This window comes from Stegastes partitus, unplaced genomic scaffold (genome assembly GCF_000690725.1).
Source record: "Stegastes partitus isolate 25-593 unplaced genomic scaffold, Stegastes_partitus-1.0.2 Scaffold758, whole genome shotgun sequence".
Classification (NCBI taxonomy): Eukaryota; Metazoa; Chordata; class Actinopteri; family Pomacentridae; genus Stegastes; species Stegastes partitus.
This window is the reverse complement of record NW_007578489.1, coordinates 131,665-148,405: the sequence shown is the minus strand read 5'-3', so window position 1 is coordinate 148,405 and position 16,741 is coordinate 131,665. Positions and strand designations below refer to the sequence as shown.

Below are 16,741 nucleotides of genomic sequence, written 5' to 3'. Positions count from 1 at the left end.
AACCTCAGAGCCTGGCGAACACACTTTGCATCCAAATTCCCATCCCACTTCCTCGGTCGAATTGATCTTGACGTATTTATTGCAACAAGTTGTAGCACATATCAAATGAAACCGCATGACTTGACCTTTCCTACAATTATAGCTGCTTTTGTGAAAAAGTGATCGAGACAAATGCATTTGAATGTTTGTCATTCGCCTGATTTGTGAGTTACTGTACGTGAACACCTCAGGGACGTTTATTTCCATTTGGCACTAGCCACAAGTGTTTTCCAATTACCAGATTGCACATGCTCTGCCCTGTACAACTACAAGAGAATATGTTTATTGAGACACATGTAAACACATAAAAGTTTCATAATATGTATTTTCACTTAATATGAAGGCTATGATTTTTAAAAAAGTACATAGATGATCATATGAAATGATGGAAGATCCAGATAACTTCGACAAAAAGGCCTTTTAATGACCAGGATAAGAGCTATATAGTAGAAGTTAGTCAAATTAGAGCTGCCACAATCATTTTTATTATTTATTTATTTATTTTTTTAAGTTATGTTTTTGGCCTTTTTGCCTTTATTATATAGGACAGTAAAGAGAGAGACAGGAAAGTGGGAGAGGAGAATGGGGGAAGGAACTACAGCCCCCTGTACATGGGTCGCCAGCTCAACCAGGTGAGCTACAGCGGCAGCCCAACATTTTTAGCTTTTTTAACTTTATTTTTCTGTAGACCGCTTCTCCACGAAACACCGTAACAGCTAAAAGACAAAACATAAAATAAGCTCTCGCAATGAACAAACACAAAAGACCATACACTGTATGAACCAAGAGACATGTGGAAAAACTAAGGACGTAACATGAGAAGAGATAAGACTGAGCTAACTTTAGTATACCTAAATCACATTCTGTTATCGTTTGAAAGCATATAAAATGCACATGTACACTAGTTAAACATTACACTACCTTGTTCCTATTCTAGCCAGGTGCTTAATTTGTAAAAAAAAAAAAAAAAAAGTATTGCATGTCAGCAAAATATCGTTTTTAACAATCCTTGATTCTGTATCGTCTTCTCCTGTGAGATGTGTGTTTCCACCTCAAGTGCCTTCAAAATAAAAGCGTCAAATAATGAAGACGGTATAACGAAATAAAGTTGTACAGAAAGTGTTTTCTGTCAACAACAGACATTTCCAGGAGTCATTTACAGACAGCTCAAAGTGAAATTAGCCTGGAAATAGCCTTGGGCTGAAATTATCCACCTGAAACAGCCATTTTGCTAACTGCCTTGATCTTCATCCAGGGATGCTAACAGAAAACCTGTCAGGTTGAAGTAAACCAGTGTTGTCCTTTAATTTCACATGTGGATTGCTCACATACCTTGTACTTTTTCCAGGTTGCTCCTCTGTTGTAGGACTCAGTGGGTGCGTATATATCCCACTCAGATGATTCATCCATCGCTGTGTATTTAGAAATATGATCCACAATCCCATACAAAAATAAACTTGATAAATTTGTAGGTACTGATGCTTTATTTAAACATACAACATACTTCCCCCCCCTGATCTACTTTGTGGCATTCCCACACATTTAGCTGTGTGGTTTTTCTCAGTGTTTTTTTCCACTACGCCTGACACACTTTACCAGTCGGTGTGTTGGTTGTGCCTAAGAAGCCCTCTGCACATACTACTAGAGCTCTCAGATGGAGGGACTGTCTCCTCCAGTCGTGTATGTAGCAGCGAGGATGCAGACAGCTGAGGATCGCCCACTCACGCTGTGGCTACAACCAGCAGCGCTCGAATACATAATCGTGCATCATAATGCTGCTCAGCAGCTCTCTACAGATCAGAGAGAATGCAGAAGTAGTAGAACGAAATCTCCCACCGTGACCCTTCAGGGGCTTCGGACCTTAAACTAACTTTAATTTGATTCAGCTCTTTGAAAGAATGAAATTTACGGGGGTACTTATGGGTAGTGACTTTGTGTAGAAATGAGCAGAATGTTGTGTCGCAGCAACTAAAGCTAATGTCAAAAGAGAAAACGCAACTTTTTTTGATGCTTTCTAGCAATTCAGGTCTTACTGTCTGTTGCATGCAGTGGTATTAATAAGAAAGCTGACGGTGAGAACAACCAAAACCTAATGCTGCGGCCTATTTCTCAGCGTCTACACTATAATTGTTTGGACGTGTCACTAGATGTAGTCTTTGAATGTAGATATTTTCTGGTCTCCAAGCACAGGAGACAATCTGTCCACAAACTTTGTCATTCCTCTAAGATTCTTAGATCTTTTTCTGAACTACATTTGCACTATTTTAGCATCAAATTCCTGTTAAAGGATACAAAACTGTGCTGCTTAATGGCCCGCTACTAGGAACCTGCTACTGTAAACTGACATTCGATATGCTGGCGTCGCTGCTCTCGGGGGTCAGTCGGGTCGTCGAACCTTTCACCCTCACAGACAGTTGGATCACTGAAACCATCAAATTTCACCCATGCTGCTATTTCTGTCCCTCTGAGGGGCAGCGAGACTCAGCTCTGCTTTCACCTGTTATGTAAGAGCGGCAAAAAGGAAGTCCTCGACAATGTTTTGGATTGAAGGCATTGCTCTTATCTATAGTCACCTTGTTTGGTCCATTCACAATTAGCAGCTATTAGTAGGGAGGTTTGAGCTACTGACGGTTTTGCTGCAACCTTGGAGTGATCGTGTAAAAGGGAAAATAAGAAAGAAACCTTTTTCAAGTGGATGCAGTTAGCTCCAAGTAATTATGGTAAATCTCTCAGGTTCTCATAACTTTCACTGTTATTTCTTGTTGATCAAAAGCAGCCGAAGGAGGATAATCTTTGGTAAATATCAGCTGCATGCATTTATTTACACAAGACTGTAGGAAAGTATGAGCAGAGCTGTGATGAGACCTTCAGATTTGTTGAGGTACATCTGAACCTGGGCGTGTTGGGTTAGAGAAATAAGTTGTCAAAGTCTCGCTGTGGAAGTTTTGGACCTGCAGTTGCCGATAATTTGGCCAGGTTTTGGAGGATGCAGCCAGGGATAATAGCGTTGCCATGCAGTCAGATAGTCATGCCCTGGGCTACAACCTGAGGCCACGTCTTAGCCCGTGTTTGCTTTTTACATTCTGCCACAGTTATATCATTTAAAGTATTCAGTATAAGTAGTTCCTGTTGCAGTGTATATACAGACATGATTCTTAAGCAAGCGCCACAGCTGTCTATATTTTCTAAGCACATTTATGGACGTCAGAGGTCGTTTAGTCGTGAAGCCACATTGAGGGAAACGTGTTGCTATGTTCAGCTTTGACTTATGACGAGCAGTGTAAATTTGTATGCAGGCACAATTGGTTTTTAAGTAAGTCTGTTCAATGCCTTCACACTGCTGCTGGCTGTGTGGATGAACGGGCCGGATCAGTGAGCCAAAGTACGTCTAGTGGTTGTAAGGGCCGGATCATCATTCCAACCATGTGTGAGATGTGTTTGTAGACGGCTGTCAGTGAGAGGGAGAGGCAGGAGATGCAATATTGTTTAAAAATGGATATAACGACACATTTGCTTGACAGTGATAGGGTTGCATTGGGGTTTTCACCGGAACAGTGACATAAATACGGAGGCGAGACTAAACAACAGCATCACAAGCGCCCGGCTCGGCTCAGGAGAGCACCTGCTTCCATAACGATTCACACCTTGAGGCACGAGCCGGTAATGGGCCATTAACCATGTGAGCCAGGGGTGACTCCTCACATCTGAAACTCACCGTCAGTCAGTCAAAACTGAAAGAGCCTCTTGGATGAGAGGTGAGATGTCTTCAAGATAAGTCCAGCTGTTTACTTTAACGAAGCCTCTAGGATTAGCATAATCTGGATGATTGAGAATTTACACAGACAAGTGCAGATGAATGTTTTGTTCTTTTCCATAAGGATGATCTGGGAGCTAAATTTAAATGGCAGGTCTTCTTTGGCTGTATAATAAGCAGTGTTGATTTGTACCATTCCTAACTCCTCACTGCTTCTGTTTGCTGCTGTCTGGAGGGCAGCTGCTCCGCCAGCATCACGGGACCAGTTTCTTGGAGCTATTGTACTTTTTTAATGTTTCAAGTTGGACTGTTGATGCTCTGACACAAAAGCTTGGTTGCCAGCCAAGAGAAATTGTATGTGTAACACTGATGGAAAAAAAATCAAACCCACTCGTGGTAAAAGCTCACAAACTGATAAAGATATAAATGTTTGGCTGACAAACTGAGATGGATTGCAACCGGCTCACATTTTAGTATTGGTAAAAGTCATAAAAGGGCTCAAACATGTGAACCTTTTTTTTTTTTTTAAAGCAGAATTTAAATGTCCACACTCGTAGCCGAATGCTTTTCCCTCCATCTGAGTCAATCTAATGAACAAAATGTTGGCTATTGTATTAAATGTTAAAGCGTTTTGTAAAGTTGTGTGACTCAAGTAAAATGAAAGATTTAACTTAGCAACATGCAGCTTCATTTCCACGATAGAAACAGTGCACAGTGCAAGAAACTTGTGCAGGACATGACTGCAAAACCTATGAACCAGTTATTTAACAATCGCTGCAGTGAATGCCTGACTGTTCCTCACACCTCAGCGGTAACCATAGCATGAGAATCGGCTTGTGCAGTGTTACCAATGTGCATGCAGAGCCTTTTGAAGCTTAGAGGGAGCGTGTAACCAAGGTTGTTTCTGAAGCTGCAGCTATGTGTAGCGACATCTAAGTCCTCGTGTCGCTGAGAGACTGAGCCTGGGTCTGTTTGTCTGACGCACGGTTAAATAATAATTCACGGAGATGCGTTTAAATAAGTTTAGCCTTTTATTAAAGGAAAACAGGCTCATAACTCATATGAAAAACTCCAAATCAAAATAATCAAACAAAATAGCATCATAGCGAAAAAGCGGTCAACAAAAAATACGGCGACCCAGCTCACCGCCTCGCCCTCTTCTCCTCACAAAAGCACCGGTGAAGTGGTGAACAGGTGAGCTTAAATCCCCGCCCATCATCTCCTGATCAAATGTGTCCATCAAAAAAGATCACAATCAAAATAACAATAATCAATCTGCTGTTTATCCTTGTAACAAAAATATAGATTTACTCATGGCTGCTACACAATGTTCACGTGCATCAGTAGACACACTCAGAGAAGCTTCTTGTCTCTAGTCAGTTACTCTAGCGAAACATCTCAAACAAGTGTGTGGCCAATAATTAGTTTAAAAAGAGTGATATAAGTTGTTTTTATTATGTTTAACCCTGTTGAAACTGAGTGATTTCCTCTCCCAGGGCGGAGGCACTCAAAAGCAAACCTGCTAAATGTCAGGAGCATCAGTGCGGCTTATAAAAATACAGCAGCAATTGTTAAAAGTCACACACAACAGACGACGCCCTCTGTCTAATGTCAGAGCGATCTGGGGAAAGAGACACTATCCAAGCATCTGACGTGCAGTTTGGACAGACCATAAATCTTGCTGAACTTCATCCCCCCGCCTCTCCTTCAGCTCACTTACCTCTCAGTGTGAAACCCTGGAAGTGTGATGCAATGTCTGCTCACAAACCCACCAACAGAGGCGATACCCTTGGTGTGGAAATGAGTGATGAGCACTTCTAACTGATGTCCAGCATCTCGCAAGAAAAAAGCTGTGCACCTCAGAGCGATGAGACGCTTGACGAAGCAAAGAAGAATACGTATGTGTGGTGTTTTCTTACTTCATTTTTTAGCAGAAGGACATCACAGTCCACAGCAAACCCTCTTTATATTTGCGCTCTACAGGCTGTACATCTTTACAAAAAGGTGTCTTTTTTTTTTTTTTTTTTTAAATTAGTCACCCTGAACTTTAAACAGAATCCATAAGGCAGCTGATCAGCCTCTTGTGGTCGTTTCAGTGGTTGATAAAACCAGAGCGACTGGTTTGAGCGCGTGCTGCCGGGGTGAATGTGGCAAACAGTTGCTGCAGGACAGGTTTCAGTGGGAGGATGCATGATGATGAACTCAGTCCCATTGTGAATCAACGTGACAAATAAGGTCGTCAAAGTGGGCGCAGATCCACGGAACAGCTGCTTCAATCCCACAGTTTTCAGTTTCAGTCTCGCTCTCAGTTTCTCTGAGCGTTTAATGTGATTTCTGTATGAAGAGTGACGTTTAAACTGCACAGCTCATGTAGAGCTGCTCCAGTTTCTTGATTAATTGTTAGTCCGTTGATCAAGATGAACTGCCTTTGATTGTTTCAGTATTTTTTTTTTTTAAGCAAGCAACTTCTCAGCTGTGAATATTTGCTGGTTTCTTTAGTCTTCAACTGATTTGAAGTTTAATAATCTTCAAGTTTTGGGCTGTTTGTCTGACAAAACAACATGTGAAGGCGTCACTCTGGACTCTGGGATACAGGTAGATGAGTTTCATTGTTTTCTGACCTTGTATGGATGAAATAATAGTCAGTAATAAACAGTAGTTGCAGCAGTTGTGTGTAGTATTTCTGTAAATGCTTGAATACAATCTCATTGTGCTGCTTTAGTCACAACATTCGATCAATCGCTTGGCTTTCGCCGAAATCGCTCACGCTGTTAAACTGCACAACCGACCTTGTCTTGTAAAGCTCTTCTGAAGCTGGAGTGAAATGTCTCTCCACTGCTGCCATGAAGATGAATGTCTGACATTGGGCTGAAAATTGCGTGTGGAGCTGTTTAAGAGAGCGCAAGAGAAATTACATGGAGGTGGGCGAAAGCAATAAACGCGGGAGGTTAATTTCACATCTGCCTCCGAAAGGCGACAGGCGCTGCGATCTGGCAAATCACAGAATTCTCTTTAAACTTTAGTAGCAGCTAACGACGGTTACAGACTCCCAGGTTAACGACTTAAACAGTGCAGTAGATGAAAATGTGCAGCGTTTTTCCTCCGTTTGAGCCTCAGCTGGTGTTTGGTTGGTGCATATGTGAAATATAGCCGTTCATAGGTCCAGCAAATATGAAGCTCTGAATATAAAAGATGACAAAAGTTACAGCCTTTTCCTCCGTCGCAGAATTAAGACGCAGTTATTCATGGTGTGGCTCTGAATGCTTTAAGGGTTTTTTTCTCCCCTTGACAGCGTAACTGGCTCAGGACGTTAACTATGCTTCCTCTAAATATGGTGTAGTTACAGAAGACATACTACAAAGACCTCTTTCTGGAATTGGACCTAGTCGATGCATTTAAATGTTATACATCTTACCCTGGCCTCCAGGACGCCACTAATATACTAATATCTGACTGCGAGCAGTGATAACAGCGCCTCCATTAAGCTGGTGAAAGCAGGCTCTCCAGCCTGGTGGATGTAAGCTGCCTTTTGTAATGTGTTTTCAGCTTTCATCGAGCCGGTATCCTTAGATGACCCTGAATGCGGCAGCCTGAGCTCAGTGCTGAACTGAGCTGAACTCAGGAGTGGTTTGTTGTGTCTCATCATTGATATATAGATATATATATGTATTTCCTCCAGCGTTATCCCTCCAGCCATCCAGCCGTAGTTCATGAGGACAGGAAACCTTTTCAAAAGCAAACATCTGCAATTTATTTATCTTGACACTGCAAATAATAAAGTGCTTTCAGATCAACATACTGAGAATAAATGCAGATGCAGCACCTGAAAGAAAGGTGAAACAAGAACACTACATGGTCAAAAGTGTGTGGACACCACTTGTCCACTTGGACATTTTTATGCTTCAGCATCCTGGAGCTGCTGCAGCCTTTTGACTGATAGCTGAGGAATAATTTAGGTATTGTTCAAGCAACAGTGGCAAATATTCACTGGACCCAGCATTTCAAATAAGAGGATTTGATACCTGACAATTTAGATTCATCATTAGGTTTGTTTAAATTTATAATTTTGGAATATTTTATGGATCAAATTTGATTAGTTTAGAAAATGACCTCCAGATTTTAAAGACTCTGCTCAATGAAACTTAGGGGTTTAAATGGTTATTGGTTCATTAATTAATTGCCGTTAGTTAAGTTATTTAAAAAAAACAAATGTAAGTCTAAAGCAGTAAGGCAGAAGATGAGGGATGTGCATGTCAGTAAATGTATTGTCCATCAGCTGTAGGAGGAGTAGGTGGAGCCTCTTACTGTTTAATGTGATTGAATGCCTGTTTGCTGTGGTAAATCGCTCGCGTTCCCAACAATGAAACTGATTTAACTGCTTGCATGGACCATGATCACTTCTTTGTTGGAAATCAGAGAGCATTGTGGTAGTTTAGCTAGCAGTGGACACCAGGACACAGACTTCTGTGGTGCTTTATGGCTTCCAGTCTGGGCTCATGTTGTCAAGATGAGCCAGAGTCTACTAGGACAACAACAACAACCTCAGAGCAGCAAAGGCTTCGATCATGCAGGAAGGCAGTCCTGCTATATATTTATTTTTTTGTGCATTATCCATTTTAATGACGGTGCTCGTTTCTCTGTCTGCGAGTGTTACAACTAGTCCACTGCCACTGTTCTAGCAGAATGATACTGAGGTGCAGCCAGACTAATATACACGACAGAATGTCTGGAAAATAAGTGGAGAAGATCTATAAAGAGAACGTTATATTCCAGAATCTGTTGTAAATCCTGAAATCGGAACAGCAGAGGGCTGTTACAGTGACACAGAGCCTTGACTTTCTGTGCTGCTGTGGTCTTAGCGGAGCCCTTTATAGGAGCGTATTGTAGGAGAGGCATTTGTCCTTGATTTGTGTTGACATGTCGAGGCTTTCAGGCGTAAATAACCGCTCACGGCAGATGTCATCGTCTGTCTTCTGATACCCACCACCTTCAATATTTATTGTGCACGCTCACATCCCACAGAAAGGAGCAGAACTGTGCTTGATGTGAACGTGACCTTAGCTCAACCCCAGCGATGCTCAAATATAAAACATTACGTCACAGAGGTATCGCTGGGCGTCATGTGACAGGAACATCTGTGTGAAGCTCATGGGCGTGTGGCAGCTCTCTGATACGCTGCAGTACAGTGTGTGTCCTCAGCTGCCCTCACCACTTCTCATCTCTGCCGACTAACTGGGCTAATTTCATGGTCTGATGAGCAGACAGAGGCAGGCTGGCAGACTTTCCGCTGTCACCGGAGACTTTAAAGGCAGGTTTTTTGTTTTTTTTTTAAAAACTCTGTGTGTGAACTAAGAGGAGGATGGAGGAGTGGTGGGTGTTCGTCTGGCGTTCTCTCCTCCATCACAACCAGAGCAGTCGGACTCCTGCAATTAGGCAATGAATCACTCAACGTGACGGCAGGACGAGTCACAGCTGCCGGCACGAGAAATTTGCGTCCGTTTGTGGAGGATTTGTGCTTTAAAGTGGTGTAACATGAGATCCTCTTCTTTCTGTTTGTTCCTTCTCACCAAGCATTCACTGCTGTGGTATTTGGCTCATCAATGAAGCGGCGTGGGTGGTACTGTGACATGCAGTTTCTTGTAGTAGTCAGTGTGTGTTGACTCTCTGTGGGTGGCAGATTTCTTAGGTTGTTCAGTAAAACCAAATTATACAAAATAATTTTTGGGAAATTTTCCAATGAATTCCTGAGATTGTAATGAAGATAAATCAGTTTACCCACTGGCCTCTGTAGAAACAGCACAGCCGTGGTTGGAAGTAGAGAGAATTCAGAAATGTTTTCTGTGCAGTATGACATAGTTGTAGTGCCAGAAATAAATAAGAAAAATGTAAATTGAATTTCTTCATAAGGCTGCAAGGGGGCTCGGTGGTTAGCACCATCGCCTCGCAGCTAGGGTTCTCTCCGGGTTCTTCGGGCTTCCTCCCCAAAGACCAAAAACATGTTGAGGTTAATTGGTGATTCTAAATTGTCCGTAGGTGTGAATGTGAGTGTGCTTGGTTGTCTGTCTCTAAGTGTGGCCCTGTGATAGACTGGTGACCTGTCCAGGGTGTCTCCTGCCTTCACCCTGAGTCAGCTGGGATAGACTCCAGCCCCCCATGACCCTAGTGAGGATCAAGTGGTATATAGATAATGGATGGATGAGTTTCTTTATTTGTTTTACAGAAATTGCAAAACATCAAGAATCCAGCATTAATCCTTGTACACACAAGAGCCACTATTACTGGAAAAATAAAAAGGTGACTCTACATAGTGTAGACACTTCACTACCTACTTTTTAATTTGTTTCCTCATGTGTCTCCTCTCTGCTCCATGTAAACACAGCCTGCAGTTCAGTCAAAATGCCCCTGATTTTTTTAGTCATGTGACTGTTGGTCGACTCGAGTCCAGAATGAGCTTTTTACAAAATCTGGTTCGAGCAAAATGTTTATTTGTATGCTTTAAAATTCAATTGTGCATGTGTCTTCTCTTCAGTGGAGATGTTTAAATGAGAAGTTGTAAGGCATTGAGTTGACTTTGGTTTGTTGTGTTTTCTGTTTAAATTCATAAGGTCTTCACCATACCATGTTAAGCGCTGTGAGATGACATGTGTTGTGAACTGCACTGTATAAATAAAATTGAATGGAGTACAATTTGCATGCAAAGTCTGTAGCTGGAGACTAGTTAGCTTAGCTTGGTTCTGTCCAAAGGAAACAAAATGTGCCTCATTATTATGTTATATTTAGCATATTAAATCTGTTTTATTTAAATATTTACAAACCAAAGTGGACTAAATGGCAGTTTGTCGTTTTAATTTTGGGGTTTGTGTGTCAGTCTGTTTCATGGTCACGACCTGCTCACAGCCACGAGATAGTCCTGCTCATGACTTGATTTTTGAATGAAGTAAAAAAAAAAAAAAGAATCAAAGAAGCTAAATTTAAAGTGTTACTTTGCGATGCTAGCTGTTTCCAGACTGTTTCCCTAAATGTCTGTCTGTTCCTGTGGAGCTGAAGGGGCTGCATGTTGCACTGCTTTTGTGTTATCTTTGTTCAGGAATGACTTCTTCTCAAAGAACATCACTGTTGAACGATTTGTTCCAGCTGTTCTTCTTTCTTCTTAACTTGAAACCATCACAATGCCAAGCCCTTCTGTTCCATTCAACATCTTTCAGATTTCAAAATGACTCTTCTAACGTTAGCCTTATTTTTTGCCTCTTTCTCTGTCCACAGGCTTCGATGAGAGGCTCTCCATGATGAGCAGCTAACACTGTCGGCCGCACAACCACAGAAAGAATCGTGGCTGCTGCACCATCCACAGTCGACGCATGGCGGTATTAGGGGTAAGGACCGCACTGCTGGCTTCACTTGTGTGTTTGTCAGAGGTGGGACGCGTCTAATAACTCGGGGAAAATGAAACAGATAGGCGTTTATTAGATTAGTTGTCAACAATTAAATTAATCAGCTGTTTTGATAATCAATCAACCAGCTTGAGTAATGTCGCAGAAAAACTGCAATCACTGGTTTCCAGTGTCTTGAGTTTGAATAGTTTCTGCCTTCTTTCCTCCTCTGAGACAGCAAACTAAATATATAAATATAAATAGATGAAAATGTTCTTAAGTTTTTCCCGCAGGCCACAATGGCAAATATGGCCTTAGACCAAACAACGAATTAATCAGTTGATCAAATAATCATCATCCCAACTGTAAACTGCAACACGCCAACACATTACTTAGGAATACTAGGTAATAATAAGGGGGAAAAAAGAGGATGAACATTTGAATTTAGTGTTGGAAACTAAAATGATTTTGCTCTCACGCTGATTTTTTTCCGCTTTAACGAGATCACACGGTCCTTTGAAGATTGTTCTGATTAGGAAGGCGGCTAATGCTTTGTGTTACACTGAAGCTGCTGATTATTTTCTAAATAAACCGATTAATTGTTTGGTCTTAAATGTCAGAAAACACTGACATCTTCCCATAACAATTTACTCAAGTTCAAAGTTTCACTGAATTGCACGTTTTGTCAGACAAACGTTTAAAGTCTAAAGATATTCAGTTTCTATCACAGGATTCTCACGTGTTTAAAGAAAAATGTCCTCAAGCCACATTGTCAGTTATTTAATTTCAACCAGCTAATCAAATTACCAGCTAATTATCTCTCCCCTAACTGTTCTCATGGGCTCATGAAGTCATAGGATGCCAAAAACATCCTCAAACTAAAAGCCAGAGTCTTTCTTAGTTCGACGGTGGTCTGTCGAGTTTGGTGTCCGGACACCTGTTCAGTGTGAGCAGTCAGTGAAGGTTTGAGCCTCTAAATAATGGACGCCGACTGTCTCGATGTCTCATTCACTGAGTACAACCAGCCATTATCTGAGTGATCATTGCTGGTTATGTCACATCTGATCATTCGGCTGCTCCTGTGCGCTGGTCGGTCTTTGCTTTACAAGAAACCTGATCTATGCGTTTCTGTGTCTCTGTGGGTAAAATTACACCTTTTTCTTGTTGGTACATGAACAAAGGGGGAAAAAACAATTAAATTGTTTGTTTTAGAGTTGATCCTGATGGATTGGAGACACAGAAGATCAAATGCTTTCATGTTATGGTCTGACACAAAGATATCTTTAAAGTGAAAGTGAGTCAGGGAAGCCCAGTGGAGTCTCCTCAGGGTGTCTGTCTGCTACAGAAGGACTGCCTCCAGCGGTATCAAAGCAAACCTTCTTTCAGAATCACAGCTCAGACATTCTCCTTGAATTTGTTTTTAAAGTTATCTGTGATATTGATGAACAGAAAGTCTGAGAGAATCCCAAGCTTTAAAAGAAAAAGGCTGTCGGGGAGCCTTTAAGAAATGTAGGTTTGATTTAAGAGCCTTGATAACGTTCCTACAACGTGACATCCATACACGTAGTGTTTTAGGTTTTCTACCTTTTGTGTGCACTGCATCCCCCGAGTCAGACCAAGGTGACAGCTTTGAAAAGTCTTCACTCGAGAGGGGCTACAAACAATACATCAAAATACAGCCGTGTGAAAAAAGCGGGGCGAGTGAACGGGTGAACCTGAGAGAGTCTGCAGCTCCTCACGGTTTTACGCAGCTTTATTTATAGCGACTGTCAGCTTGTTGTTTAGCTTTTCGGTCTGCAGCTTTACTTTTGGCTTCGGTTCAGACTCATCGCTCCCATAACGTCATTTTCAGCTGCAGCAGAAAGCTTCGTTTCAGGTTGAAAAACCACCACATCGTACTGGTTCAGCACCAGACAGCAAGCTGACGTAGTTGGCAGCGAGTTAGCGAACAAAAGGCCATTTCCCAAAAACAAACCAAAACAGAGTGAAGAGAGAGCGATTGTTGGACCAAACAGCAGCTCTTTGCTGGCTGGTGATGACATGTCAACACTGTGATCACAACTTTTTCTGTTGCCCCCGTGTGGATAAAGTTATTTGCGGACTGAAAAAACCCATGGTGGATTTTGTCCTTTCCCTCCCCTGTGCTGTGAGGCTTTCTTTTTATGTATATAAAAGGTCTGCAAAGTCCACGCCAACGGGAGTCTCCTACAGAAAACGCTGCTCTTCAGCTCCTTGAAACACCTCATTTGCAGCTGAAGCTTTTCTTTCGTTACTTATTTATGTCACCATGTGACACATTTGCATTTTGCCCAAAGACAAAGAACGAGCAGCTTCCTCGCAGCCCGCCATCATTTCCTCAATAGAGCTGCTTGTGCTAGACCAGGGGTGGGCAATCCTGGTCCTCGAGGGCCACAATCCAGCATGTTTTAGATGTTTCCCTCTTCCACAACACCTGATTTAAATGATCAGCTCATCATCAAGCTCTGATAACGATCCTGATGATTTGAATCAGGTGTGTTGGAAGAGGGACACATCTAAAACATGCTGGATTGTGGCCCTTGAGGACCAGGATTGCCCACCCCTGTGCTAGACGATACGTCTCTCTGCCTACATTCATAGATCTGCTGTTACGATACATAACCAACATTGCCTCGCTTCCATCGGCTGACCAATCAGAGCAGATTAGCCTTAAAAACACAGAAACAAAAATGGAGCATTTGAGACAGATGGGGAGAACAGCTGCTACAGCAGTGAACAATAAGACAGAAGTAATGAGTTTTTTGAACGTTTGAGGCATATAAACATATTGTAGTAGACCCAAAAAACTAAATTTATGACCCAGTGAATGTGCATCATATGGGCCCTTTAACACCAAGCAACAATAAAGACAGTTTTTCTCTCTGCTGATTTTTTTCATATCATCCACTGTAAATCAAAATATATGTTTAGTGTCTTTTTCTTTTTTTCCCCAAAACAAATGGAAGATGGTCTGTGCAGTTGTTTTATCAGGCAGGGAGGAAGGGCAGTCTGTGTGGCCTGACAGGCAACACCAACAGCTGCTTGTGAAGCTGAAGCAGTGTGCACATGGATACAACCGAGTGTGATGACTGTACGAGCTAATCTGGGTTACAGCGGCTGAACAGAGGACGCTGTGTACAGAGATTTAAGCAAGAGGACAAAAAGCAAAAGCTCAGATTATGCCTTTTTAGTGTCAATTTAAACACGCCTCAATTTCAGTCATTCTTTGTGATTTGGGCGATACCAATCAGTCAGTCAAAGGTATGTAGTGTAAAAGTGTGGTTGGTGTACATGTAGCTTAAGCATGAACTTTCTTATGTTTTTATTTGCAACAGAAATGTACAGAAACCATATTTGTGACAGCTGTTGACTGAAGTTTCTGGGCTGACAAACTTGTGAACCGTTCACACAAGAGCTGAGCCTCGGTGAGAGCAGAGCAGACTCCCAGTGTCGTGCTAATAATGCTGCTCGCAGAATGAAACCACAGTTAGTCAGACAGTTACTCAACAAAGAGTTGGCTTCTGCATTGCAAATCACCGCTTTTAACGTTTTTTTTTTTCTCATTTAAAGCATGAATCACCGGCTGAGCTTCCTGATCGCGTTGGTACACGTTGAACCGAAGACTCGGTGTAACACAGTAGATCCAGGTTCACCGTGTTCGCTGGTGGTGTAAAATTAGTAATGAGCCATTACTGCCAGCGATACATGACTCACCTGCCTTATTAGTGGTGTTTTCTCAGGTAGGAGTTCGATTAAAGGGAGCAGCAGTGTGAAAATAACAGCATCAGACTGCAGCAACTGCTGCAGGAGACTTTTAAAAGTTTTCTTCAAAGAGAGCGGAAGATGAAAACAGCAGAAAACTGTGGTTGGCAAGAAAGCAGGAATGATAGCTAAGTAGCTCCATGGGTGCAATAAGAGCCGCACAGAAAACAGTGAAGCTCGGCGAGCTGACATAAAATGCTGCAGTAATATTCAGCACAGTGTTCCTTGGTGTGATTATGGGTGTGTTACGGCTGCTGGTGACATTCTACATGCTGGGCTTGTATTCGATGGTTGGCTTCATGTAAACTGTCTGTTTTGTTGTGTTTTATTAAAATAGAAATATAAGGATGCAGCTTATACGGTCCAGATCATAATTATGTGGACACTTACATACACTTACGCATGCACTTGTTACCAGCCTCAGCTATAGTTTGAGTTAGGCTTGTTTTGATATATATATAGAGAGAGAACTGGATGGGAGGTTTTTTTTACATTTATCATTTTCTCAGGCGGCCCCAGTTTGTACCTCTAAGTGACTTCAATCTGATTTATTTTAGCAAGAAAAAATCTATAGAATTTCTATAGAATGGACAGTGCAGCCACTGTACAACAATAAAGCCAAAATATTGCGTTGTGCTGGTTCTTCATTTGCAACCAGACTCTGTGCAACTGCAACCCGAGGGTGTGGACGTGGTATCGAGGTCCTGTCTGAACCAGATGTGGGTCCACAGGCCTTAATGTCACGTAGCCCGGCCGCTGCAGTCTTGACAGTATCCGACTGTTGTGGATTGTGACTTTATGCAGATCGTCCTTTAGATGGAAGTGATCTGTACGTACCAACCTCCTTTCCCTCATCACTTAGTTGTGCTCTGAGCTGGTTAGCCATAACATTAGCACTAACTTGCTAATTAGGTTACCCTTCAAAACACGATTTATGGCTTATGCTGCACTGAGATGCTTTGGCTGCTGTCATGCTGTCCATTTTATACACAATCTAGGAACAACAAGGTGAAAACTAACCCAATCTGATGGTTTTTTTCCACTTCAGAACTTCAGAACTGATCAGATCACATTCTCGTCATCATTATTTCGTGTTGGCACCTCACGGCCTGGTAAACATTTTTGAAAGCAGCAACAATGATGGGGATGAATGTAGGGACAGAAGTTTTACATTCGCTGGAAATTTAGAACGAAGCTGCTGTTGAAGCTAAACCGGAAACATTTTTTATTTTTTTAGGAAGTTGTACAGTCGTTGTGATACTTTAATGTGTGTAGCTCACATTTGAGATAAATGCTTGTTGGCAAAAGACCAGATCTCACAAAATTAAGTGTCCAAATTGCACTGAAGTACACCTGGCTAATCAGTGTTTCTTGGTCAACCAGTTGCTGTTTCAACATTCATGAGAAGTTTTGACTCAAAATGAGGAACATTAAATGATGATCAGTAGAATATGCTTCATATCACACTCATGAGAAAATACTGCTCCCTGTCATTCAGTACATCACGTTGTGGGAATGTATAAACGGTATTTTGTTTGTCACTTAAATGTATGTGCAAATATAGAAAGGAAAACACCACAAAATATTGCGTGTTGTGCTCACCGGTTAACTATGAAATCATAAAGAGCGATGCTGACTAATAGCTGCAGTGTTGGTTTGAGTCGGCGTTATACTTAGAATGTGGCTTCACTCTCTCGAGCTACAATGAATGATCGATTAGTTGTCAACTGTTTATTTAGTTAACACCTGTTACTTCATTGATTACATAGTGTGAGCAGCTTCTTAAATGTGAATGTTT

The 16,741-nt window shown here is 41.8% G+C and overlaps 1 protein-coding gene across 1 annotated transcript in view; it reads left to right on the top strand.

The window, feature by feature from the left end:
* The window catches only part of pcgf3 (polycomb group ring finger 3), a 75,534-nt gene that overhangs the window by 23,348 nt on the left and 35,445 nt on the right, over positions 1–16,741 (top strand). Inside the window, exon 2 of the mRNA XM_008291720.1 lies at positions 11,057–11,166. Coding sequence (XP_008289942.1) covers positions 11,152–11,166 — 15 coding nt within the window. The 5' untranslated portion in view covers positions 11,057–11,151. The remainder of the gene's footprint in view (positions 1–11,056; positions 11,167–16,741) is intronic.